This window comes from Heloderma suspectum, chromosome Z, assembly GCF_057233095.1.
Source record: "Heloderma suspectum isolate Gila_16-S chromosome Z, 16-S_ref, whole genome shotgun sequence".
NCBI lineage: Eukaryota > Metazoa > Chordata > Lepidosauria > Squamata > Helodermatidae > Heloderma > Heloderma suspectum.
The window spans coordinates 3976120-4004087 of record NC_139476.1 but is presented as its reverse complement, the minus strand read 5'-3'; the positions used below and the strand labels follow the sequence as shown (position 1 = coordinate 4004087).

The window sequence follows — 27968 nt, the reverse complement described above, 5'->3', positions numbered from 1 at the left end:
GGTTGGTAGTCTGGGCCTCTCTTGTGGCGAGAGGGCCCCAATCCTGCAAAACAAGATGTGAGGTGTGGTTCTAAGATAGGCTGGCGTTGGAGCTGCTCGTCGCGCTGTTCCGCTTCTGAAGGCATTTGACAGCGCTGGGGACTTGCAAACCGGAATAGACGTGGAAGCTGCCACACCAGACCTGACAGGGAGAGAGCAAGAGAAAGAGGGTGGTCAGAATGTCGGGAAAAGAGGGTGGAAGAAATAATCTAATCCAGGGGTGGGGAACCTCATCCAAGGGCCACATTCAACTTTGGAGAAGCTCTCGGGGGCCGCATTCCGGTGATGGGCAGGGCCAAAATCAAAAGGGGCAGGGCCAAAAATACCAGCTGAAAGCTCTTCCTGTCATTTGCCGACTTGTATGCTTTTGCCCTCACTTACACTTAATTGCCCCTTCATGGATCACTGCCTTGTTGTGGCGAAGGGGCTTGCGTAACTCAGTGAAGCCATAAGCTATGCCGTGCAGGGCCACCCAAGACGGACAGGTCATGGCGGAGAGTTCTGACAAAATGTGGTCCACTGGAGCAGGAAATGGCAACCCACTCCAGTATTCCTGCCAAGAAAACCCCATGGAACGTGTCACAAGGCTAAAAGAGATGACGCCGGAAGATGAGCCCCTCAGGTCGGAAGGTGTCCAATATACTACTGGGGAAGAGCAGAGGGTATTTCCAAGTAGCGCCAGAAAGAGTGAAGCGGCTGGGCCAAAGCCGAAAGGACACTCAGCTGTGGATGTGTCTGGCGGTGAAAAGAAAGTCCGATGCTGTAAAGAACAATATTGTTTAGGAACCTGGAATGTAAGATCAATGAATCAAGGTAAGCTGGAGGTGGTCAAATGTGAGATGGCAAGATTGAACATCGACATCTTGGGAATCAGCAAACTAAAATGGACAGGCATGGGCGAATTTAATTCAGGTGACCATCTTATCTACAAGTGTGGGCTAGAATCCCATAGAAGAAATGGAGTAGCACTCATAGTCAATAAAAGGGTGGGAAAAGCAGTACTGGGGTACAATCTCAAAAACAACAGAATGATCTCAGTACGAATCCAAGGCAAACCATTCAACATCACAGTAATTCAAGTCTATGCCCCAACCACTGAGGCTGAAGAAGCTGAGGTTGATTGGTTCTATGAAGACCTACAACACCTTCTAGAACTAACACCAAAAGAAGATGTCCTCTTCATCATAGGGGATTGGAATGCTAAAGTAGGAAGTCAAGAAATCACCGGGATAACAGGCAAGCATGGCCTTGGTGTACAAAATGAAGCAGGACAAAAGCTAATAGAGTTTTGCCAAGAGAACACGCTGATCATAGCAAACACTCTTTTCCAACAGCACGAGAGGCGACTCTACACATGGGCATCACCAGATGGTCAATATCGAAATCAGATTGATTATGTCCTTTGCAGCCAAAGATGGAGAAGCTCTATACAGTCAGTCAAAACAAGACCTGGAGCTGACTGTGGCTCAGATCATGAGCTTCTTGTTGCAAAATTTCAGCTTAAATTGAAGAACGTAGGGAAAACCACTAACCCATTCAGGTATGACCTCAATCATATCCCTTATGAATATACAGTGGAGGTGAGGAATAGATTTCAGGGATTAGACCTGATAGACAGAGTGCCTGAGGAACTATGGACGGAGTCCGTAACATTGTTCAGGAGGCAGCAACTCAATCCATCCCAAAGAAAAAGAAATGCAAGAAAGCAAAGTGGCTGTCTGATGAGGCTTTACAAGTAGCTGAGGAAAGAAGGGAAGCGAAAAGCAAGGGAGAAAGGGGAAGATACATCCAACTGAATGCAGAGTTCCAGAGAATAGCAAGGAGAGACAAGAAGGCCTTCTTAAATGAACAATGCAAAGAAATCGAGGAAAACAATAGAATGGGAAAGACTAGAGATCTTTTCAAGAAAATCGGAGATCTCAAGGGAACGTTTTGTGCAAAGACGGGCATGATAAAGGACAAAGAAGGCAGGGACCTAACAGAAGCAGATGAGATTAAGAAGAGGTGGAAAGAATACACAGAAGAACTATACAGGAAAGATCTTAATGTCCCTGATAGCCATGAATGTGCGCTCACTGAACTTGAGCCGGACATCCTAGAGAGTGAAGTCAAGTGGGCCTTAGGAAGCATTACTAACAACAAAGCTAGCAGAGATGACAGTGTTCCAGCTGAGCTATTTAAAATCCTAAAAGATGATGCTGTTAAAGTGCTGCACTCAATATGCCAACACATTTGGAACACTCAACACTGGCCACAAGACTGGAAAAGGTCAGTTTACATTCCAGTTCCAAAGAAGGGCAACGCCAAAGAGTGTTCAAACTACCGCACAATTGCGCTCATTTCACATGCCAGCAAGGTGATGCTCAAAATCCTACAAGCTCGGCTTCAGCAGTATGTGAACCGAGAACTACCGGAGGTACAAGCTGGGTTTCAACGAGGCAGAGGAACTAGAGATCAAATCGCCAACATTCGCTGGATCATGGAGAAAGCAAGAGAATTCCAGAAAAATGTCTATTTCTGCTTCATTGACTACGCTAAAGCCTTTGATTGTGTGGATCACAACAAACTCTGGCAAATTCTCAAAGAGATTGGAGTACCAGACCACCTTACCTGTCTCCTGAGAAGCCTGTATGAGGGTCAAGAAGCAACAGTAAGAACCGGATATGGAACAACTGATTGGTTCAAAATTGGGAAAGGAGTACGACAAGGCTGTATATTGTTGCCCTGCTTATTTAACTTATATGCAGAGTACATCATGAGAAAGCCAGGTTGGATGAATCACAGGTCAGAATTAAGATTGCCGGGAGAATTATCAACAACCTCAGCTACGCAGACGATACCACCGTAATGGCAGAAAGTGAAGAGGATCTAAAGAGCCTCTTGTTGAGGGTGAAAGTGGAGAGTGCAAAAGCTGCTTTGAAACTCAACATTAAAAAAACTAAGATCATGGCATCTGGCCCCATCACTTCCTGGCATATAGAAGGGGAAGAAATGGAAGCAGTGACAGATTTTACTTTCTTGGGCTCCAAGATCACCACAGATGGTGACTGTAGCCATGAAATTAAAAGATGCTTGCTCCTTGGGAGGAAAGCTATGGCAAACTTAGGCAGCAGAGTAAGAAGCAGAGACATCACCTTGCTGACAGAGGTCCGTATAATCAAAGCTATGGTTTTCCCAGTAGCAATGTATGGCTGTGAGAGCTGTACTATAAGGAAGGCTGAGCGCTGAAGAATTGATGCTTTTGAACTGTGGTGCTGGAGAAGACTCTTACGAGTGCCCTGGACTGCAAGGAGGTCAAATCAGTCCATCCTAAAGGAAATCAACCCTGACTGCTCATTGGAAGGACAGATACTGAAGCTGAAGCTCAAATATTTTGGCCACCTAATGCAAGAGAAAAGTCACTGGAAAAGACCCTGATGCTGAGAAGGATTGAAGGCAAAAGGAGAAGGGGACGGCAGAGGATGAGATGGCTGGATAGCATCACCGATGCAATGAATATGGACTTAAGCACACTCCGGGAGAGAGCGGAGGACAGGAAGGCCTGGCGTGCTATGGTCCATGGGGTCACGAAGAGGCGGACACAACTTAACGGCTGAACAACAATACACTCAATTGCCATCATCTGCCCTCACTCACTCTCAATTGCTCTTATCTCTTCTTACCTCTGGTAGCTAAAAGGATAGCTAAATGTCTGCCCCCACAGTGTTATGATGTCATGCTAATTCCTATGTGGTCCCTGATAGGCTGGGATCACCTCTGTATCTAATTCAAGAAGGAGTAAAAATGGGGGCGTGTTGCCAAGGCAGCCAGCAGGGCAAATAAGGGCAGCCAGCAGGAGTGGAATAAGGTGAATGTGCACGTAATCCAAGTATTTGGGGGTGAGGGGAAGGAGAAATAATATCTACCCCAATGAAATGGCTATGTTAGCCCCCAAACCAAAGTGTGGAGAATATGCAGCACACCCATAGTTTATTCCGATAGTCATACCAGAAAGTGAAGGAGCCATGAAGGGGCAGGTCTGACCATCAGAACACAAGTTATGCATGATGACACCTTTGTAGGCCCTGTGAATTCATCTGGAGAAACTACCTCCCCTAGTTTTGTACCTGCCATAAAGAGGGCCAACTTGTCTGCATTAAGCAAGTTTCAAAAGGCCTCCAAATTCCTGCTGTCTTTGGCTTCTGTAATATCAGTTTACCTTTGCAGTCATAAGGACTAGAAACTTGCTCTCTCTTTTTTAAATGAAAGCTGCAATTCTCAGGGCTGCTGAGTTCTTCAGCAGATACCATGAACACCCCAAATCCCCTCCCCATTCTAAACCTCTTACCATAAAGGCTGGGAGAACCGGCTGGGTAAATCTGGCCCGAAACGTATGGAGCAACTGCTTGGTTTTGGCATTGTAGAACGAGAGGAAACCTGGAAGTGGACAACAAGGGAAGAGGTGAGGTGGGTCCATTTGAGGCATGAGGAGCAGGCCAGGAGCCAGAAACGTGGGGGCAGGAGGTGCTGAAAGGGCACAGGTAAAAGAGAGCGCTGCTGGGTCAGACCAAAAGATCAATCTAGCCCAGTGTCTTGTTTCTGACAAGGGACAGCCAGAGGCTCTAGGAAGCCCACAAGCAGAGTGTGAAGGCAACAACTCTCCAATTGTTTACCTTTGTCCTTGCCCTCACCTTCAACTTTCCTCACTTACTTTCAATAGCCCTCATTGCCTATTATTAGCAATTGTGTTCAGTTACTCTCAGTTGCCCTTAGCTCCTATTAACAGCTGCCCTCACTTACTCTCAGTTGCCCTCATCTCCACTCAACAAGTACCTAATGATGCCAAGCCTGGATGCCAGCTGTCTCTGCTGCCACAGCCTTAGAGAATATCTTACTGTCATAGCAGACAATACTGGGGTCCTGGTAGGGATTTGCGAATCAGCAAAACTTGAGCTCCGCAAAGTTCCCCGAATTCTATCTTGAAGCTCATTTTGACTCGAATCTGCATCAGATGGTGAGTATTGTTTTTTTTCGTTTCGCATGAACATCCATGCGCATTTTCCCAAAAGTTCAGATCAACTGTGCACATTTTTGACATGAACGCATTCTTCTCCCATCGATTAAAGTGTTTTTGTGTGCATTTTTCAAACGTACACATGCTGTTGAACGCATTTTGGGGGGGTCCGCAAATCACATTGCAAGCTTGGAAATGTACAGCCTTCAATTGCAAATTGTGTCCATGCCCATGTTCGGTCTGGAAGGTGCAAACTGGGTCAATCCTGATCAAAAGCAACCTGAAAGGAATTCCTCATACATCCCTCAAACTAGGTTAGTGTGGACAACTTCAAGCAGTCCAGGGCCAATTCTCCCCCACCCCGCTGCCCCAATCCATCACAGGCCACATTCCCCACCCCATGCCTCTGAAAAAGAGGTGGGGAGTTCTTAAAAGTCACAGTATGCCATCAAAACAAGCCAGATTTGCCCATTCTAAGCCTCCATAGCTGCTGCACAGGGTTTAGAGTGGACAAATTAAGCTTTCAAACAAACTAAATCTCTCTGTTCTAAGCCTCCAAAGCCACTATGGAGGCTTAGAATGGGCAGATTTAGTTTGTTTTCAAGCAAAATTCATCCAGTCTAAGCCCTGCGCAGCACTTAGCCACCAAACAGAGTCTTCTAAAAACTATTTTTTTCTAGTAAAAATAAAATAGGCACATCAGGGGCAATGGAGGTGGGTGGGAGCTGCACTGGTAAGGGGCCAGATGCAGCCTGCCACTGGGCTAGATGGAGTGGAGGCAGGAGGCTCTGATTTTGTGGGGCTGTGAATCCATTCCAGGTTTCAGTCAGAACCAGCCAGAACTCTAAAGGAGCTATCCAAGTTTCTGAGCCTATTTGGGGGCTAGGGTTCAGCACCGTGGATAGCTCCTTTAGAGTTCTGGCTGGTTCTGGCTGAAACCTAAAATAGCTCCACAGCCCCACTGAAATCGGAGACATCAGCTTCTGCTGGCCCAGACGTCTTCATTCACACCGCCGCCTGCTCCCAGGCCCACCCTGGTTCACATACTCGGGATCTTTTGCAAGTATGAACGAGCTGTCCCAGTTTGTAACCACTGATGGATAAAGTAGGTTAACCACAACAGCTACCTCTACCCCAGGACATGGGAAGCGTTTTCTATGCAGTATTGACATCCTGAGACCTCCCTCTCACAAATTAAGCACTGGGTTTTGCTCCATTACCTACCCCGAGCTTTGGGGAAAGGGTATGTGTGACAGGGCTGGATGTTTGGTGTCCCACCCAGGGCCCGGGAAGGAGGGAAAGAATCGGAACGGATCTTGCCAGGTGTTCACCTTCATGAAAATTGCAGTAGACACCGATGGTATCCGGGACGGGCACATCTAAGACTTTCGCTTTGTTGTTGTGCTTGGCCATGAAGCTGACCTGCAGCCAGTTGTTGAGATGGAGGCACCAGGACAAGGGAGTCTTGCCCAGCTGGTCAAACTTGCCCAGGGACCGGTAGGCCACCCCGACCGCAAAGGCCTTGCTATCCTGGTCGTAGTTCACCTCCCAGTAATGGTCTCCACCATCGATCAGCGTGTCCCCTGCGACCGAAGAGTAAGGGTGCAGCTGTGAAGCCACGGCCGGTGAGGAAAAGTTCCCCAAAAACATTCCCCAAAAAAGTTCCCAAAAAGTTCCCAAAAAGTCCCAAAAAAGTTCCCAAAAAGTTCCCTGCACTAAACGCCATGATGTTGCATACACCGACCAACACTGTATGCTCCTTGGGGCAGGGCCCTGCATTCTAATCCTCTATAAAGCATCCCGCACCCCAATGGAATTATATAAATAAAATTTACTTGTTTATTTATTTATTAAATGTGTTAAACACCCCTCAAAATACATTTCTAGTTTTGCAATTTAAAATATATAGGCTTGGATCCAGATGTTGTCATACCTAAACTAGATCTACTGAAATTAGTGGGATGGGAGATCATCATAGAATCATAGAATAGGGGCCTACAAGGCCATCGAGTCCAAACCCCTGTTCAGTGCAGGAATCCAAAACATGACTAACAGGTGGTAATCGATGCCACTTGCAAATGGATATTTATGTGGATATTTGGTCTGCTTTTGTTGACGTTTATGCATAATTCTTAGGAAGCTGTAATCTCATATATATATACACACACACACACACACACATATACATACATACATACACACACACACACACACAAAGCTATGTCAGGCGAGACCTATGAAATGAAGATAGAAGATGCCAACTTCACCGCCCACGAGGAGACCAGATTTTTCTCCCAGAGCCCCACAGCTGCCACTGTTTAATTGATTCCTGGTGCTGGAGGGGCTGCTGAGGCCATCTAGTTCACCTCCTACTCGCTGCAGGAAATCCAAACCTAAAGCACCCCCAACAGGGTGACTGTCCAACCTCTATTTTGCAGAACTCCAGCCAGGGAGAGCCCACTAAGATGAACCGGTTTATGATGGCACAAACTGTCAAGGACTAGAGTCTGTTTGGTCAGATCCAAGACTCTAGTCCACAAGATTCCATGCCATCATAAATGTGTTCAAAGCGCTACAAGACTATGTGTTGTTTTTGCTGCTCCTCCCAACTTGACTGCATCTGGTTCAATGTTCCCCTGCCCCATATTAAACCCTTTTCAATCGTGAATGTAAATTCATCCTCTGGTAAATAACCTAACTCAGGAGTTTGTTTGTTTGTTTTATTTTCTTTGAAAATGTTTTCTCTTTTCTTGTGTTGGATGCAAATGTTGTCTAGTGTGGTTTTGAAAAAAGGTGCATTCCTTGCTAACTCTGTAATAAATTGCAATTCATTTCCTATTCATAACTATTCATTTCTTTCCTGAAGGAAATCTAAAGAGGCTAACAGAAAGAAAAAAATATATCAAGGAAACACTAGTAAATAAATAATATTAAATAAAGTGTGTAGGTGGGGTGGAGGGGAGGGAATAATTTTTTCCATCTCCCTGGAAACTGTGACTTTGGGAGAAGAATATCTAACAGAGACATCTCAGTATCCGCAGCCAAAACTACATAAGATTCTTATGGGGTGACGGGAGCCATTATGGTTAAAACTGGTCTACAGCTACTCTGGGTTCAGAGGTACCCAGAAACAGTGATTTTTTCCAAGGGAAATGGCTGCAAAAAAGGCAAATACTATTTTGGGCTGCATTAATAGAAGCATAACTCCCAAATCCTGGGAAGTACTAGTTCCCCTCTACTCTGCACTGGTTAGGCCTCATCTGGAGTGCTGTGTCCAGTTTTGGGCATCGCACTTTAAGAAGGATGCAGACAAGCCGGAGAGGGTTCAGAGGAGGGCAGAGAAGATGATCAAAGGACTGGAAACAAAGCCCTGTGAGGAGAGACTGAAAGAACTGGGCATGTTTAGCCTTGAGAAGAGAAGACTGAGGGGAGACAGGACAGCACTTTTCAAGGACTTGACAGGTTGTCCCAGAGAGGAAGGCCAGGATCTCTTCTCCATCATCCCAGACCGCAGGGCACGGAATGATGGGCTCAAGTGCCAGGAAGCCAGATTCCAGCTGAATGTCAGGAAAAACTTCCTGACTATTAGAGCAATACGACACTGGAGCCCATGACCTGGGGAGGTGATGGGCTCTCCCACGCTGGAGGCGTTCAAGACGAGGCTGGACAGCCACCTGTCAGGGAGGCTCTGACCTGGATTCCTGCACTGAACAGGGGGTTGGACTCGATGGTCTTATAGGCCCCTTCCAACCCTACTATTCTATGATTCTATTAAATAATCCCTTACCTCTGCTAGGGGGGAGTAGAGTTGGCAAACAAGCCATGGGCTGGATCCAGATGTGGCCATAGTTAGAGTAGACCCATTGAAATAAATGAGGCTTAGGTTGGTCTTGGCCAGTGGAGGCTGGTGGCTCCGATTTCGGTGGGGCTGTGTATCCATTCCGAGTTTCAGTCAGAACCAGCCAGAACCCTAAGCTAGCTCTCCACATTGCTGAACATAATTTGGGGATTGGGCTCAGCATGTTGGATCACTCCTTTATAGTTCTGCTGGTTCTGACTGAAACCCAGAATGGATTCACAGCCCCACCAAAATCAGAGTGACCAGCCTCCGCTGTCCTTGACTGACACCCCTTTAATTTCAATGGGCCTACTCTACAGAAGACTGGATCCAAGTGCTCATGTATTTCTGGTCTGGCCAGTAAAGCTGGGGGCTCCAACCTTTCTCTGGGTACCCGACAGGCTCCCTGTCCCACCTGATTTTTATTTTATTTCTTCTTCTTTTAGTTAAAAAACAACCATTAGAGCCTGCAAAGCACATTGCTGCCCTCCAGTGCCATCTTTATTTGGGTTCAAACGATAAGCTTTGTGTTTCGGAGTCAAACCCCTTCTCTGCCTGGGACGTAGGTTCTTAGACAAGTTGTTTTTCTTTGAGCCTTCTGGGCAATGGGTGTTTTGGGACATGATGTCACCAGGGCAGCCACATGGTGAACTGCACCACCTCAATGGTGGACATTTTGTGAGTGCACCCACAACACTCTCTCTAAGTTCCAGATGTTCCCATCAACCCCGAAACATGGGTATGTGCGGGGCTGCTGTATTCCTTCAGATAACCAGGAAACTCCCAAATTCTGTCAACCATATGCATCGGCTACGCCGAATGTGCTTGATTCCTCTGGACCCCGCCCATCAACTCCACTTCCTGTTCTAGCTCCACCCCTGACCATCCAGAACCTTCCAGGCTCTGCCCACGCTCTGCCCTGACTATGCTTGTACTGGTTGCACCCACTGGACCTGTCCAGACTGAAAGGGGGGCGGTATTTTTAAAGCCATTAAAGGCCATACTGGGAAGTCAAACAGGCTCCTTACCCAACACCGTGTAGGATTCAGCGGTGAAGCGGTCTCTTCCCCCGCGGCCCGTGGGCATCCTTTTGGGAGACTGCACACACCTGTTGAAAGGAAGGGCAGAGAGAGACAAGGAAGGTGAGAAGTGGGAGGAAGGAAACGGCTGCAGAGCTCAGGCCAGTGGGGAGAAATTCCCCAAGCCCCCACACCTCTAAATACAACAATGCCGCATATGCAGTCCAAGACTGTAAGTTCCTTGGGGCAGAGATCTGCCTTCTAATCTTTTGTAAAGTGCCACACAGCCATTTAAAAGGTGGGTAGACAAATTCCTGGAGGAGAAGCCTACAGGTGGCTACGAGTCCTGATGGCTATATATTACGTCCAATATACCAGTTGCTGGGGAACATGGCCAGGAGGGTGTGTTGCTTGTAGGTTTCCTGTCGACAGCTGGTCAGCCGCTGTGTGAACAGAATGCTGGACTAGATGGACCCTTGGTCTGATCCAGCAGGGCTCTTCTGAGGTTCTTATGTAAACCAAGTTGAGTTTTTGGAAATAAATGTAAGCTGGGAGGATTCCCTTGAAAAAAATATCGATTGCTAGGGCTGCTGATGGATTAATCGCTTGAGTTTTTAAGTGGTTAATTTCTTGATTAAAATTGCATCTGGGCAAAAACACAGTTTTAAGGTGGTAGCTGACAACTGTAGTTTTTATAAACACCCACACACACACAAATATAAACAGCCTTGGGATTTATTTATTTTTTAAAAATAACAAGCACTAAAGACATCTTTGGAAATAAATAAATAAACAAACAAACAAACACAGACACAGACACACACCAACCAATTGGTCAGGGACCTATTTTTAGTCAATTAAGGGTGTTATCCTATGCATGGTTAGAGAGAGAGAGAAAGTGCTATGATCCTCTGCATGTTTAGACAGAAGAAGTCCTACAATCGTATCCATGTTTAGACAGAAAAAAAGCCCTACAACTTCCAGAATGGCTGGCTGGGGAATGCTGGGAGTTGTAGGCCTTTTTTCTGTGTAGGATCATGTCCTCTGTGGTTTTTTGGTTTTGGTTTTTAACAGAGCAATCCTATACATGTCCACTCAATAGTCAATCCCATTGAGTTCAATGGAGCTTACTCCCAGGTAAGTGGATATAGGATGGCATCTTCAGTCAGTTCTCCTAACCATCTGAATGCCACTGCCGTATTCCCTGCATTTCAATCCCACTTTTTCCTCAAGACATTCTGGGGGACACAGACTGTTCTCCCTTCCCTCCCATTTTATCTGCACAGCTGGGGTAGGTTTGGCTGAGAGATGACGACTGGTCCGAAGGCAGCCAGAGTTTTGTGGCGGAGTGGGGATTTGCGCCCCGGTCCCTCTTCCGCTGTCACCTCCGCTGACACTTAACCCCCTGCTAGTTTGCCACGTCCCCTTTGTAGTGTGTTTCAGAAAGGCCGTGTCACTGTGCCCCCCGCCCCCAAGCAGAGGGGGCAATAAGTGTTACCTGGCGGGAGAGTTAACCGGAGATGCGGTACGGCCCTTCCCGTCCTTCTTGATGTCCTGGACCTTCCCGCCCATGGCGTCCCATTCCACGCTGAGATCTTCCACCTTGAGATTCTGGTGGCTGGTGCTGGCATCCAGGCGGTACATGAAAGCTGAGGATGGAGAAAGGCTACTGGGGCAACTCAGGAAGTTGCTCAGAGTGGATGCTCTAACTTCTTTTTGTTCCTGTTTCAAGTCTGACACGGCTTTCTGTCTTGGCCCTCACCTTACACCAGGGGTGGAGAACCTCACACCCAGGGGCCAACTCTGGCCTTCTGGGATTCCCTAGACAGCCACGCCTCCTTCCCCTGGCCCCTCCCCTTTCCCCACCGCCGCCAATCATTTGCTGGTTTCCTGGCTTGGTGCATTTCCTCCCGCCCCATTCTAAAAGGTCGAAATGCCGCTCCTAAGGCTGAGTGACTGGCAGTGAGAGCTTCACCCAAAACTATGCTGGTGTTTTTGGCCCTGCCCACCACTGAAATGCAGCCCCCGAGAGCTTCTCTAGAATGGAACCTGCCCCCCAGGCTGAAACACGTTCTGCACCCCTGCCGTAAAACATGGGTTGAAGTCCTGTGTTTTGAAGACGATTTTGCCGGTGGTCTGCCTTGCAAAGGGTCTTGTGAAAAGCTCTTTGCTCGAAGGTAGAGATGGGGCCATGCCTCATTGTCACCCTGCCCACAACACACATAGATGTGTTCCCTGGCCCCGCCCTGGACTTCTTGTCCCAAGGATGCGGACTGCATCAACCACGATTGAGCACTGCTCGCTTTGGGCAACGAGCCTTCCTTGATGTGGTGTGCCCAGTGTCGTCTCCAGGTTTTGGGGGGCCCTTGGGCAAGACACCTCCTCCATGAGTCCCCTCCCTCAGTGAGTCTCCCTTCTCACTGTCATTGTCACCAGTTCCTCCTCCTCCTCCTCTTCCTAGTCACGGCTACCGCTTGCTTGCTTGGCAGGCAGAGATCCAGGGAGCAAGTAGGCCATGGCATCTGCTGCACCTCCTCACTGCCACCGCTGTCTGGGCCGGAGCAAAGGCCAGGTGAACAAGCAGGTTGCAAGGGTGAAGAGAAGGAGCAACTCTGTGGGGCTCTTGTCAGTGGGCCCCTGCTGGGGTATGGGCCCCTCGGCAGTTTCCCAACCCTGCCTACTCTGGGGGGTAGTCCTGGATGTGTCCCCTCCCCGGGGATATATTTTGTCAAGGGCCATCCTACCTCTTCTCGCCGGCTGGTCAGGAAATCCACTCACACACCCCCTCATCTCTGCAATTCCGCCCCCCTGGGGAGGCACGCTCACCTCTCGTTTCCAAGGTGACCGGCTCTGAGAACTCTCCCGCGACGGCCTTGTTGCAGGCTTTGACGCGGAAGTTCATGTATTTCATGTCAAATTTCAGCCCTACGGGGATGACCAAGAAAAAGAAAAACAAAGAGCCAAGATCGGGTGGGCAAAATTTGGGAACCCCACCATCTGCTTCTTCCTCTCTCATTTTAGATAGTGTATTGGAAGTTGCAGAGGAGAAGACCTGTGCTGGGTCAGACCAAAGGCTCATGTAGTCCAGCCGTCAGCAACACCTGGTGCCCTCCAGATGTGTTGGGCTTAGGGATGTTGGAGGAATCTGTTTGAGGGGGTGGAGCTCAACAGGTTTTTGGCGGCTCAGCCCATCGGACTTCAATCCATTTTCCACTAACTGGCCCAACTATGTCTGCAGCAACATGGGCCACTGAACGGAGTTCCTGTGGTGTTTTTCCACATATCACAACCACAATTTGTGCAAACTGCATGAAGCACAGTCTCAATTTGTGCAAATTCGGCACCAATTTGCTCAAATCGTGCACATTTTCACACATTTCAGCCAAGTTTGTGCAAATATCTATTTGTGCAAATTGCAGCCAACACCAACCCCCCCCCCCCGAAAATGCCCCCAGAGTTCAGGGAAAAGTCACATCTCAGCTCACAAATGCAAGCTGAGTTGGGCAGGGAGCGGAAGTCCATCGGGCCCAAAAAGGGCCGGATTTCCAAGTGACAGACATTCCTAGCTGGTTAGCAGCACCCATCATTCCAAGCCAGCCTGTCTGGGGACGAACTAACGCCTTAATAGGAAGCCCGCCAGCAGGACATCAAAGCAAAACAGCCCAGCCCTGTTGCTTGTCGCTAGCTTCATTTACTCCAAGATAGAGTGCCCAAAAACTTAGAGGTTCTGCCTCTCCCAAAGGTAGAATGAGTATTGATTCTACCACTTGAAGCCTGCGGTTTATCATGCACACAGATAAGCAGCTTTACATTATTATCTTTTACAGCAGCCTGGCCCCAACCGGGCGCCCTCCAGGTGTGCCGAACTACAACTCCCACCAGCCTTGCTCACCGGAGAGAGTATACTCGGTCTCCTTGATCCCCTCAATGACCATCCACGGCTGATCTTCTTTGACCCGGGGTGGCCCCTCAAAGTTGGTCTTCCGGTACTCGAGCACGTAATGGTCAATCTTGCTGTCTTCATCTGGCATCTGCCAGACGAGGGACACGCAGTTGTCAGCCACCAGCGATTCGGCCATGTCGATCTCCGGTGCGCTGGGGACTGGGTGGGGAAACAGGAGATCAAAAAGGAGGAGTGTCAGGCAGTGTCCAGACCGGTGGAGGGGCTGTGAATCCATTCTGGGTTTCAGCCAGAGCCTGCCAGAACTCTAAAGGAGCTATCCAAGGCACAGAGCCCATTTTGGGGCTAGGGTTCAGCACCTTGCATAGCTCCTTTGGAGTTCTGGCTGGTTCTGACTAAAACCCAGAACGGAATCACAGCACCACAGAAATCAGAGCCACGAGCCTCCGCTGGCCCAGACCTCATACTTTCACACCACCACGTGCTTCCAGGGCCGCCATCTTGTCTTTGGTCTGGTCCACAGGTTCGAGATCGTTCACAGGAATGAATGAGTCATCCCAGTTTGTAACCACTGAGGGGTTCAGCGGGTTAACCACAACAACTACCTGAAAAGTATTTGGAACTACCCATTAGCTACATTGTAGTATTAGTAAACATATATATAAGTGTTAAATATTTAGTAGTAGTGAACTACGTCAGGGTAGGGATGTCGAAGAAATCTGCAATGGATTCAAAAGAGTTGGGATTTCTGTGGACACGACCTGCTGATTCTGTAGCATACTGGCTTTTTCCTAGTCATGCAGACTTACAGATTGGGAATTTCCATTAATCTGCATTAGCACTAACTCACAGTAACTAGTGAACATTTGTTTAAAAAAAAATCCGATTTCATCAATGAGCAGGTGACGGAATGAAAGACGAGTGACCATGCACAATACACAGACGGAATGGATTTATCAAAACCAGTAGATCCCTACTTCAGAGTATAGCAGTCGTAAACATATTGCCGTATCTTGGAACCACTTGTCAACTACATTTTAGTAGTAGTAAACATATAGTAATGGTCAACAAGTACTAGTACTAATAGTTAATATACAGCACTAGTTAATTAAGGGTGCAATCCTATTGGTATAGGCAGCCGCCTCCAAACTTGGAGGCAGCCGTCTATCCAATGCAGGGCAGGAGAAGTGCGGAGGGGATCTTCCCCTCTGTGCTTCAGCCACCCTCCACTTATGGCTAGACAGCCGATTTCAGCTGTCTAGCCATGGGACCTTGGAGCGCGGGAAGCAGCAGTGGGGTGACACGTAGGATATGTCGCACCAGCATTTCCGACTTCCCTGCCCCGACACACCCCCAACTTTACTGCTCTGTGCTCCTCTACCAAGCACGGAGCATGGGGCCATTCCAGGTAGGAGGGAGTGGAGGTGGGTTCTCAGGGAACCAACCTATCCTATGGCCATCTAGCCGCTGACTAGCAGCCATAGGATTGCGCCCTAAGTTGGTGTATAGTAGCAGTAATATTATTGTGCCTTGGAACTACTCCGTACCTACATTTTATTATAGTAACTATATAGTAGCAGGAGTAGTTGTAAACACAGATAGTATCATTTTATTTATTATTATTATTATTATTAATAATAGTAATATTAATAAAATAATAAATATAGTAAATTATGTTGCAGTATAATAGTTATAGGATAAAAAGAGGAGGGGAGGCCTGTGTGCAGGAAAAAACAATGGAGAAAAGAAAATGGAAACATCCCAGGTGCCTATAGAAAAAAGTTTATTATAGTTCTTCTATATAGGCCCAATATAAAAGAACTACAATAAACCTTTTTCTAAAGGCACCTGGGATTTCTCCATTTTCTTTTCTTCAGTAGAATAGTTATAAACATCATAATGTGTCTTGGAACTACTTTCTAACCATTTTAATATGAGTAAAGGCTTAGTAGTAGTAGTTAATGACGACAGGAAAGTTGTAAACATATTACTGTAGCTACGTTGCAGTAGAAGGCATTTTAACTACTTTGATGACAACTTCAAAGGAGTAAAGTAGTTTCAACTACTTAAAATGAAACAAGCCGTACTTCCCCTCAGGCTGAACATTCTGTGCCAAGGGAGCAAAGGAGTTGGCTACATCTTCACTGCCTTTAAAAACAAATCATATTTATTGTGTAACTTAGGAGGAACAATTTGCCTATTTTCCCCTTCATATTCCACTCCCTTTTCCTGTTTGTATCACACCCTGGAAGCAGGGCTTGTGTCATTTTCTTAATCTCTGTAAAGCACCTAGAAAACTTTAGGCAGGAGGAGAAGGACAATGACTTGGATGCTCTGACTTGGATTCCTGCATTGAGCAGGGGGTTGGACTTGATGGCCTTGTAGGCCCCTTCCGACCCTACTCTTCTATGATTCTATGAGGAGGAGGAGATCCCGATGTCACATCCTGCTGTGTGCCCTGGGAGTATTTATTTATCTATTTCAGTTTAGGTCCCCCCTCCTTTCCTCCACAGAGCTCAAGTTGGCATACATTGCCCCTCTCTATTTTTATATGCTCACACACAGCCCTGCGAGGTAGGTTAGGCTGGGAGACAGAGTGACTGGCTTGAGGTTACCCAGTGAGCTTCAGGGCTGACTTTGAACCCAGGTCTCTCTGCAGTCCTAAACAGAGGTGCTAACCACCGGGGCAGACTGAGTTACCTGGCAGGAATTTGAGAGACTGCAACATCCGACGCTCCTGGGCGAAATCGACCATCAGGTGGCTCATGTTGTCGCTCACTTTGGCCTTGAGGGACAGCCGGAATGCGGGTGCCATGGTCACACTGCCGGGGAGGTGGCCGAGGGGAGGGGGAAGAGGAAGCATTAGAAAATAGTCCTCATCTCCCCACCCCTCCACCCCCGCAATACATCCTAGACTAAGAGGGGCTGAAGGAAAGATGGAAGGGGCAGATCCTGGAGGAAAGGCAATGCAACATGCAAAGATCCCAGTATCTAGACTCCGAGAAAGTTCAGCCCTGGAAACCATTGGGAACGCCAAGGTTCAGGGGTGGGGGAAAAAGAGGGTGGCCACAAAGCATGTGCAAAGCGCCTTTCCCTCGCGGCAAGCAGGGGCCAATTTCAGCAGTGTTTAGTTCTTTTCCTCCTAAATGCAGAGGACTGAGTTGCTTCTAAGCATGTGCAGAGTGTCTTGGGCCTGCCGCAGAGCAAACCACCAGCAAGGACGTTTTTTAGGGAGAGAGGAAATCCTCAGGCCAAGATGATGTGACGTAAAAAGGAAGCAAAGTGTACCCTTGAGCATGTGCAAAGTACATTTTCCTCTCTACACCAGGCTCAATCCTCATTTGGCTGGATTTCAGGGCGGGGGGGTGCTTCCAGGTCAGAGGGTGTGTCAAACCTCTCCTTTATTTAGAAATTAAAGCACAGCATGTCAGGCCTCATACAAAATAGGGGTATTGCTTGGCAACTCCGGAACCCAGGACAGGATGCAGTACTGTTGCCGTATTTTGTGCCCCAGGGACTCAAAATGGGAAAGGCTGGTCCTGCTTTGGCAGAGTAGAAACCTGTGGCATGGGAGGCGGTTCCCAGTGTGCAGCATACCTGTCCTTGATCTGTTTAGCGGCCTTCGAAGCAGTGCAAGAAAGATGGAGAAAGAGAGAGAGAAAAGAAAGAAAGAAAGAAAGAAAGAGAAAAAAAGAGCAAGGAAAGGGTCAATGGGGAGCATTGCTGGCTCACGCTGCAGTGCAATTCTAGACGTGTCTACTCAGAAGTAAGCCCCAGTGTGGTCGGTAGGCCTTCCTCGCAAGTAAGCGTGTGTTAGGTTGCAGTCCTGTACACTCAGGGATCAAATTCAGCCCTCTGGGATTTCCCAGATGGCCACGCCCCTTACCTGAGCCACACCCCCTTGCCCAAGCCACACCCCCTTTCCCCAAACACCATTTCTCCTAAATGGAATTCAGCCCCCAGGCTGAAAAAGGTTCCCTGCTTCTGGACCACAGGGTTCCCCAAACACCAACCCCCATTGATAAGGATTCTGGGAGGTTTTGAAAGATATGCAACTCAAGTCCATTTGCATATTTGCATCTATTTTCACATAATCCAGTCTGCCACACTAAATGTGGGGAGGAATGGGGTCTGCCCTCCGCCCCCCACGCAGCTCTCCCATAAAGGCACCTCCACTCTAATTTACCTGGTTGAAGTCGTGGTTTTCTGCCCCTTGCAGTGTCTGGTTGGCCGTCTCTAAGAGCTCCTCTGAGCTCTCCAAGGCTTTCGTGCAGGCGCCCAGCTGATTCTGTGGCAGGCAGACGGGGGGTGGGTGAACGTGGAGAGGCAGAAGGAACATTTATTCATTTATCTATTACATTTCCATACCGCCCATTAGACGAAGCTGTCTGGGCAGTTTGCGAGACAAAAGAGCAGGATGGGATAGCAAATGTGAGGGATGGAGTGGCAGGACTTTTTTTATTAACAGGGAGGCCGACTATCTTCCCCCCTCAGACTTCCCTGTTCACTCCGAGCTTAGCTGAAATCCTCAGAGCAGCTTGGGGAGCGGGGCACAGAAACAATTTTTCTCAGCAACAAAATATTGTTCCCTGTTGTAATGCAAAGTATTTTAGGGATGGCTCAGTCTTGAATGGTGCAAAAGCAGGAGAGCATCCAAAATAGACCCCAAAACATCTCAGGATGCTGGAACAATGTGCAATGATATATATGCTTTACAATGCAATGTATGTATCTATGTATGTATGTATGTACGTATGTAATGTGTTGTTGTATTGGCCCCAGGAGAGTAGCCAAGTCCTTTGGAGTGTTAGAGGGGCCTAGAGATCCATAACGCTTGCTTAAGTTCATTATTGGTGCAATTCCTATGCTAGTAAGCCTCTGAGCATGTGCAGATCAGTCAGAATGCTGATAACAGCCTTCTTGGTGCATTCCTTGCTAATGAGGAGAGTCTTTATCTCTGATGTGCCTGGGAAGCAAAGTCTGTTTACAGGTGGCTGTGCCTGAGAACCAAACACTTCTAGCCTGTGCTGAGAATGAACGCTGGGGGCGCGTGCTGCTGAAACACTGCTTATTGCTAACCTGTAGAGTATAAGACCCATTGTACCCAGTGGCTCGGGGTTCAGAGAAGCTGTCTGATCCAACCATTGGGTACGCCTGTGTGCTGTGAGTTACCCAATGAAGTACTCCTTGTAAGCAAACCTTTGAGTCTGATGTATCACTATCTTGGCACTTCTAACCTAAAAGTTCAATGCCCACGGCCGAGGCGACACAGTTGTCCTATATTACTTTTACAGCCCCCTGAAGAAGGCCTGAAAATAAAAATAGCCCAACAAAATGCGTTGGGCTTTTTACAAATGAAATCTTTGTTCCGGCATCCTGAGACATTTCCCTCCGTTTTGGGGTCAGTCTTGGATGGGCAATGAAGACCCACGAGCTTTGCAAAAGACCTGCTCCTGGGAGAGATGAAAACCAGTAGCACTGGTCAGCTGATCCACACAGCTACCTGGATTTGGGGGCATTACTGGAAGTGTACATTTGCGCAAATGTGCATTAGTGGAAGTGCATATTTGCGCAAATGCATATTACTGGAAGTGTGCATTTGCGCAAATGTGCATTAGTGGAAGTGCATATTTGCGCAAATGCATATTACTGGAAGTGTGCATTTGCGCAAAATGCACACTTTCCAAAGGAACGCAAGCTCAGGAAACTGAGAAATATCTGATTCTGATAATGAGCAGACGGTGGAATGAAAGACACCGGACATTCTGCAAAACACAGACGGAATGGATTTAACAAAATCTGTACATCCCTAGTTTGTGGGCTTCTCAGAAGCCCTGGGGAGCCACTCAGTGCTGGATGTTGGGCCCTGCTCCAGCAGGGAAGCTCTTCCATCTATAAACAGTGTCCCCTTACCTGCAACTCATAGGTCCGGCTGGCTCGATCCTGCTTGATTTTCATAAGCATCCCTTCCTTCAGCTCTTCCAGAAGGGTGTACAGTGACTGGAACTCAGCTTCGAGGTCTTGCTGGACCCGATCCGAATTGGCCTGGCAGGAGCCAATGGGGCAGGGTGAAATTGGAGATATTCCTGCCAGTGGGAGGTTGGGGGAGGAGGGTCGGACAGCCTGTAGGATCCCCCCCCCCATCTCATGCTGGGGCTCAAAACTTCACTATTGGACGTATTGTATTTGTAGCCCACTATCATCCTACCACACATCCCCAATTCCACTGTTACCAACTGAAAGTAGGAAGCATGTCTACTCAGAAGTAAGCATGAGGCTGCCTCGTGTGCCTTCGGACTATGCCCTGAGGCGGACTTGGATGATTCAGTCCAAGAAAAGGAGTGGGGAACCTTAGCCCTGGAGATTCCCCAGAGGGCCTCACATGTTTTCCCATGACCACGTATTGCTTGGTGGTTTCCCAACTCCTGTGTAGTTTTTTCCCCATTCTAAAAGGTCGAAACGCCTCTCCGGAGGGTTAGTTACTGGCAGGGAGAGTTAAAATATGCTGTTAAAATATGTAAAATATGCAAGTTAAAATATGCTGGTAATCTTTGTATGTTTGGTCCCACCTCTTTTGCCTTAAGTTCCACCTGCCACTGGAATGTGGCCCCCAAAATGGAACGCGGCCCTCAGGCAGAAAGAGGCTCCCTGCCCCTGAAACAGAAGGTGCCTTCAAATAGAGGACCTGCCTTCTGCAAAGTAGGGCACCCTATCCTTAGCCCCGTGCCTCCCATTGCAATCCTGCTCCTCACCCAAGCCACGCTCAACCGTACCTCCACATTTTGGAGCATCTGTTTCAGCACATAGATGAAATTCTGGATTTCCTCGTTCTTCACTGCAAGGGTGGTGATGATCTTTCTCAGGGCATCCTGTTCCAAAAAGAAACAGCACTGGCGGTCAATAGATTTTTCTCTCTTTCCTTGACTGAATTCCACTAACAGTTTGTTTCTTGGAAATCTTTTTATACCTTGCTTTTCCAATTGAAAACAAAAAACAAAGTAATCACAGTGGCTTACAAGACTTAGGGTGCAATCCTATGCATATTTAGACAGAAAAAAGTCCTGCAATTCCCAACAATTCCCAGCATTGCAGAAAAAAGTCCTGCAATTCCCAGCAAAAAGTCCTACAATTCCCAATTCCCAGCATTGCAGAAAATGTCCTACAATTCCCAGCATCACAGAAAAAAGTCCTACAATTCCCAGAAAAAGAGCCCTAAAATTCCCAACAATTCCCAGCATTGCAGAAAAAAGTCTTATGGTTCCCAGCAAAAAAAGTCCTACAATTTCCAACAATTCCATACAATTCCCAGCATGGCTGGCTGGGGAATTCTGAGAGCATGTTTGTTTGTTTTTGTCTAAACATGCATAGGATTGTGCCCTTAGAGGCAAACAACAAATTAAAATGATGATAGAAAACTATCACCAGTTCATTTATTTAATTTGTACTCTGCCTTTTAATAAAAAAAATGGCAATCAAGGCAGTTTACAGAAACAATTAAAATGAATTAAATCAATAAAACAATACATTAGCATCCAATACAAACATAACAATTACAGGGAAAAAAATTATTAAAAACAGCACCCAACTGAACAGACCCAATTGCTAAAGGTCTCCTTGAATAAAGAGATCGTTGCCTGCTGTAGGACAGCAGAGAGGGAGCCAACCTAGCCTCTTTAGGAGGGAATTTCACAGCTTTGGAGCGGCCACTAAAAAGGCCCTCTCTTGGGTCGCCACCAAACACACCTCTGATTGTGAGCTATCTCAAAAGAAGGGCCTCTTTTTTGTGCTCTTAAAACCTTTTGTTGTTGTTGTTCAGTCGTTCAGTTGTGTCCGACTCTTCGTGACCCCATGGACCAGAGCACGCCAGGCCTTCCTGTCCTGCGCTCTGTCCCGGAGCGTGCTCAAGTCCATATTCATTGCATTGGTGAGGCTCAAATTGGAGAAGGCGGTCTTTCAGGTGGCCTGTTCCCAAGCCATATAGAGCTTTATAGGTCATAACCAGCACTTTGAATTCTGCCCAGAAAAAGACCAGTAGCCAGTGAAGCTGTTGTAACAGGGAGTCACGTCCTCCCTGTAACCAGCCCCAGTTGAGAGTCTGGCCAAAGCATTCTGGACCAGCTGAAGTTTCTGAACAGTTTTCAAGGGCAGCCCCACGTAGAGCATGTTAGAGTAGCCCAAACAGGATGCGACCAAGTACCAGATGCGGCCAGATCAGATGTCTCTAGGAACAGACACAGCTGGTGCACTCGCCTCAGCTGCACAAACGCACTCCTAGCTGTCTCTCTTCCACAAGACAGACGAAATGGGTTGTAGTTTGCAAAAGCTGATGCGATCATAAATTGAAGATTTGTTGATTAATTGACGCAAGGGAATGAACTGGGGACTTCCTGCATACAAAGGAGGGACTCTACCACCGAGCTACGGCCCACCCAGGTCTCCCTTCACTTTGTATCTGCATCTTCCAAGAAAACACCGCCCCACGGCCACCTGCCCACTGCAAAGACTAGGGATGCTGACACAGCTCCTTGCAAAGTGGGAGGAGATGGGCCTCCGCCCTATAAAATCACACACACACACAACCCCCTCACCTTCCAAGCACAAGGGCTCAGCTAAGACACAGGCAACCAATGGAGCAAGAATGACAAAGCAGAGGTGAAGAGACAGGGGGGAGGCGTGGGGGTAAAAAAAATGGGGAGAGACCGTGCTGCAGAGCAAACCTTGCAGCAGAAGATTTAGGAACCTCCCCAGGCCAAGATGGATGGAGAGAGAGATATGAGCATCTTTTCATCCCTTTGGTCCAGCTGCTGCTGCTGCTGCTGGAGCATCCTCTCGCATCCTGCGACCTTCCTACATCAGCATCTTTTACCTTTTGGTCCCCCATCTTCAGATCTCTGGAGCCAGCTGAGGTTTGGGAGACAGCCGCTGCCTCGTCTGGCATGGACCAAGGAGGATGCGACTAGGCGGGGCTTGGAGAAGGAGCCGGTCTTAAGGTTATTGAACCCCCCTCCCTCCTGTGGAATTAACAAAGCTGATGGAGAGAGGGAGGGGAGGAGGAGGAGGAAAGCTTCTGAACTTGCTGGCCTCCCTCTCTGCGCAGCTGTAAAGGCATGCTGGGAAATGTAGTCCAGCAGAGAGAGAGATGGGGAGAGAGCGCAACTGATAGACTATAGGGGAGAAAAAAAACAAGGTGACAAAAGAGGAAAGCTTAGAGAACAAAAGACTGGGTTGGCTCCACGACATTATTTCCTGTAGGCTGCACAGAGATTCATTCAAAGCTGGTCTTGTCAATACTTTGACAGGAAAACAGTTTATAGTCCAGGCAATTGGGGAACTGCAGAAAAAGACAAGGGTGCCTCTGAACATGGGCAGACCAAGTTCCCACTGAGTAACCACCACCAACACCACCACCACAGCAACAATGAGGAGGAGGAGGAAATTAAAAAAGCAACAGCAGTAGCAAGTATGGTGTTGGGGTTACCGTGTTGGACTAGAACTTAGGAGATCCAGGTTCTAGTCCCCACTCATCCATGAAGCTCACTGGGTGACTTTGAGCCAACCCCTGTCGCTCAGCCTAACCTACCCCACAGGGTTGTTGTAAGGATAAAATGGAGGAGGACCGTGTACGCCGCCTTGGGTTCCCTGCAAGAGGAAAAAAAGGTGGGATATAAATAATAAAATAAAAACCCTCAGCCCTTGTGCTTCTAGGATTAAAAGCTTCCTGTGCAGAGGCATAAGAAGCCCCATTGCCTCTTGAGAGTAGAAATAATAAGATGAGTAGCTATACGCTTCTAACCACTAAATGATTCTAACCACTACACCACACCGGCTCTCCAGTGTGGTGTAGTGGTTAGAGTGTTGGACTGGGACTCGGGAAGCTCACTGGGGGACTTTGGGCCAGTCGATGACTCTCAGCCTGACCTACCTCACAGGGTTGTTGTGATGATAAAACAGAGAGGAAGAATCATAGAATCATAGAATAGTAGGGTGGGAAGGGGCCTACAAGGCCATCGAGTCCAACCCCCTGCTCAAGGCAGGAATCCAAGTCAGAGCATCCCTGACAGATGGCTGTCCAGCCTCGTCTTGAAGGCCTCCAGCGTGGGAGAGCCCACCACCGCCCCAGGTCATGGGTTCCATTGTCAGGAGGAGAAAGAGGACCATGTAAGCGGCCTTGGGTTCCTTGCAAGAAGGGTGGGGGAAAGGCTGGATATAAATGTAATGTTAATGTAATAATAAACAATAAATAAATATGATTCAAGATTTGCTCTTATTGTGGATAATCACAATCTGGCATTTTTAGGTTAAAGCACTTGTGGAATATCCAGAGTGCTTTGCATATCTCCTTAGCAAACGTTGCAACAGTCACAGGAACCTTCTTTATGCCAGGACCAACTATTTGTGTATGTAGCCTATGCTGGATAATAGGAACAACTCCGCATGCTTCCAGACACTGGAGGCGATAGATAATATGTTTCAACAAGGGCCACTTGTCTTGTTCATGCCCCTTGTTGTCTGGTCAATTCCTTTTTCTTGCTCCTTCTTCCTTCCTCTTTCTCCTCTTGCCTCTGCAATGAGCGCCATGTGGTCTTTCCCTAAAGGAAGCAAGGAACCGTATCTCATGCCTTCACTTTCTTACGCTCATGAAGCCAGCTTTAGGGGGTGCTTGTAGTTAAACAGTGTTTAACTCAGATCGCCTTCTCTGCCGATGTGTCTAAAAGCACTAATACAACATGGGTGCGATCCTATGCATGTTTAGACAGAAAAAAGTCCTACAACTCCCAGCATTCCCCAGCTAGCATGGGTAGCTAGGGAATACTGGGAGTTGTAGGGCTGTTTTCTGTCTAAACATGCATAGGATTGCACCCTAAGTTGGTTTGAACTTCTTTTGAACTGGATCTAGCCTATGTTGGTTGCCTCCAATACTAAATGCTGTGTTGCCACACTTTCTCCGTATAAGGCAACTCTGCCATAAGTCACACCAGACTTTCCAACAGTGTTGTCTATTCTGATTGGCAGTAACAAAGAAACAAGGAACAAACGAGCAAAGAATAGCTCATCCCTGAAGGGCAATAGATGCAGCACAAACCTGAGTTCAATTGGTTCTAGAATAGGCGTACTATATTACCCTCCATCTGGGCCACTGAATCAAGCATCATCACCACTGTGCATTTTTCCTCTGCCTTCCATTTCCCTTGTTCCTTTTGTGTCGTGTCTTTTTTTTTTATTGTTAGCCTGAGAGTGAACCATCTAAACCCCCATATGGCTGGGTGTAGGGATTGTCCAATTATTTTATTTGTTTGTTTGTTTAAAATATTTCTCGGCCGCCTTTCAGGGCAGAAGCCCTCACAAAGTGGCTTACACGAATTGCTGATTCATGTAAGCAATTCTGGGAGCCTTTTGACCAAAGTGTGGGATAAAAATGCTTTGAACGGATGGATGGATGGTCTTTCCCCTAAACATCAAGTAAGAGGGTAGTCCTCAAGGTTGAAAGATGTCTTACAGCAAGTCAGCCCACCTTGGAGATGCTATGGATTGAACCTGGGACTTTCTGCATGCAAAACAGGGGCTCTACCACTGAGTTACAGCTCCTCTCTGTTTAGAAGTCCTGTAAGATCAGCCAGTAGTATTATTCCCATATTGTAATGTAGAGGGTGGGGGGAGATAAGACTGAGAGGCATTATGCAAATATGCACATGCACACACCACTTTTGAGGTAAAGGAGCTCATGATAAGCAACCCTGGGACAAAAAGAATTATTTCCATTCCAAATGCTACCATCTTCCTGCCCTCTCACCACCCCATCCGACTTAGAATTCAATCACCACATTTGAAACCCAGTCCTCAAATACCCAAATCTCAGGATTTGGCTATAAGAAGTGTAGAATTCTGGGTGCAGATTCAAAAAGAAAAGTGAGTGTCACGAGACAGAATTCATGACACTCCCACCTCAATGATTGTTTATATTCAAGAAGGAATGAAAGAAAATTAGAAAGACTGAGGGATTATTTATCTAATGCCTTATTATTATTATTATTCCGCTCCCCAGCCAAAAAGGCTTACCTACAATTGATAAAAACAAAGCCACCTGTCCACAGGCTTACAATAAAAAAAGACACGACACAAAAGGAAAAAGAGATGCGAAGGGAAGAGGAAAAAAGCAAGTGGTCTTTGGCGGGGCTGGTGGGATGGGGCGTGTGCCCTGCTGAAAGACCACCGCTTATATTCAAGTATATATTTGAAAAAAAGGTGCCTGATCCTTCCTCCCCACCCCTCTTTTTCTTTCTTTTCTTACTAAGGATGATGTAAATGATTACTGTGTATGGATATGTTTCATGTCATGTAGGGATGTGTGAATCAGCAAAACCTGAGCTTGCTGAACTTCTCTGTATTCCAGCTCATGGTAGTCTGTTGGTTTCCACATCCCTCTGCAAGCAAGTGAGCCTGCAACAGGCTGCTGCAGCACCAAGTGCTTCTATTAAGGATCCTGGCCAACCAGCCAGGGCTTCTTCCACAATACCTCATTCCATTCCATGGCGGCTCAGAGTGCCTTTTACCAGCTTCGTCTGGTTCACTAACCACGGCCTCTCCTGGACAGGAGAGTGGTGCAGGTGCTAATAACCTCAAGACTGGACTACTGTGATGCGCTCTATGTGGGGCTGCCCTTAAGGCCGCTCCGGAAGCTGGAGCTAGTGCAGAATGCAGCAGCTGGGCTGTTGTTGGGAGCGGCCCCTTTTCAGCATGCAACTCCTCTGCTGAGGGAACTGCACTGGCTGCCCATTCACTACCGGGCCAGGTTTAAGGTTTTAGTACTCGTTTACAAAGCCCTAAACAACTTGGGACCAGGATACCTGAGTGAGTGCCTTCTCCCTTACCAATCTGCCTGGTCACTGAGGTCATGGGAGGGCTTGTTCCTGGTCATTCCACATGGACCTATGGCCCGACTGGAGTCCACCAGGAGAAGAGCCTTCAGAGTGGTGGCCCCCTTTCTTTGGAACTCCCTGCCTCTGGAGGTCAGGCAGGCAGCAACACTGTGTTGTTTCTGGCGCCTCCTGAAAACATCTTTATTCCAGGAAGCCTTCCTTGACGGACCAGTCACAGCTTTATCAGCACTCTGTTGATAAAAATAACAGTTTTAATATCATTTTATCTTTTATTGTTCACTGCTTCGGAATCCAGTAAGCCTATGTACGCCAGTTGCTGGGGAATGCTTGTGGGTTCCTGGTCGACAGCTGGTTGGCCACTGTGTGAACAGAATCCTGGACTAGATGGACCCTGGGTCTGATCGAGCAGGGCTCTTCTCACGTTCTTATCCATTTAGATGTAGTTGTTGTTGTTCAGTCGTTCAGTCGTGTCCGACTCTTCGTGACCCCATGGACCGTAGCACGCCAGGCCTTCCTGTCCTGCGCTCTCTCCCGGAGTGTGCTCAGGTTCATATTCATTGCATCGGTGATGCTATCTAGCCAATTTAGATGTAGAGCGGTATATAAATGCTGTAAATTAATTAATTAATTGATAAAATCTTCCCCGTTTTCCCCTGCCCATGCTATCCTTCTGGGTTCACTGAGCGTGCTCAGTTTGCCGCTGCCACCACCACACACACACACACACACACACACTTGGGGGGGGGGGTTGTTTGTTTCTAAAGTTTTGTTTTGTCTTCCTGCAAACCTCGCATGGGTGGTGCTGTTTGGACCACATGAGGATCCACACTCAGAGGATGAGTCTGCTCTAAATAACATTGCAACCTTTGCATGTTTACTCAGAAGGAAGGAAGTCCCGCTATGTTCAATGAGGCTGGCTCCCAGGTGAGCATGCACGGGCCTGGGCCAAATACACCCTTGCTTACCCGCAAGTCCTTATTTACCGATCCATACCATGACCACAAGGGGGCGCTTTTACCTCACAGTTGGCCCAGCTGCATCCTCAAGCCCCCCCCCCCACACACACACACACACCTCCAAACCAGCAGGTATGGCAGCCTGTGTGTGATAATTCATCCACATGATTGCACCGCTGTTTTGTTCCTTACCACAGGCAGGGATAACAGCCTCTGACCGCTACAGCAAGCCAGCCCTGGCTCACCAAAGCAAGAGTTTCCATCCCTCCAGAGAGGGGCAGACCAGCGGAGAAGAGTTTGCAACCAAAACAGTCCCCCTTTCATAATGCAACTGCTACAGAAAA

At 47.6% G+C, this 27968-nt stretch overlaps 1 protein-coding gene across 2 annotated transcripts; it reads right to left on the bottom strand.

Annotated features, from left to right (window-relative positions):
• Positions 1–70: 70 nt before the first annotated feature.
• Positions 71–25514, bottom strand: FSD1 (fibronectin type III and SPRY domain containing 1). 2 transcript variants are annotated; one of them, XM_084826249.1, is made up of 13 exons: positions 25494–25514; positions 20564–20659; positions 19704–19835; positions 17977–18078; positions 17388–17410; positions 16491–16612; positions 13782–13991; positions 12716–12814; positions 11388–11538; positions 9899–9978; positions 6364–6615; positions 4367–4455; positions 71–181 (listed from the first exon to the last, which is right to left on the bottom strand). In XM_084826249.1, the coding sequence occupies exons 1-13, from the start codon at positions 25512–25514 to the stop codon at positions 71–73; spliced, it is 1488 nt and encodes a 495-aa protein (XP_084682375.1). The 2 variants fall into 2 exon arrangements, with proteins under 2 accessions (XP_084682375.1, XP_084682376.1); XM_084826250.1 differs by lacking the exon at positions 25494–25514 and adding an exon at positions 22657–22671.
• Between the last annotated feature and the right edge of the window lie 2454 nt (positions 25515–27968).

Coding starts and splice junctions, on each gene's coding strand:
- FSD1 (XM_084826249.1), bottom strand. CDS start 25,514: ATGAGCTCCTTTACCTCAAAA. Junction 16,613..17,387: donor GCTAAACAGATCAAGGACAG/GTATGCTGCACA, acceptor CCTCCCCGGCAG/TGTGACCATGGCACCCGCAT. Junction 12,815..13,781: donor GACCGAGTATACTCTCTCCG/GTGAGCAAGGCT, acceptor TCATCCCCGTAG/GGCTGAAATTTGACATGAAA.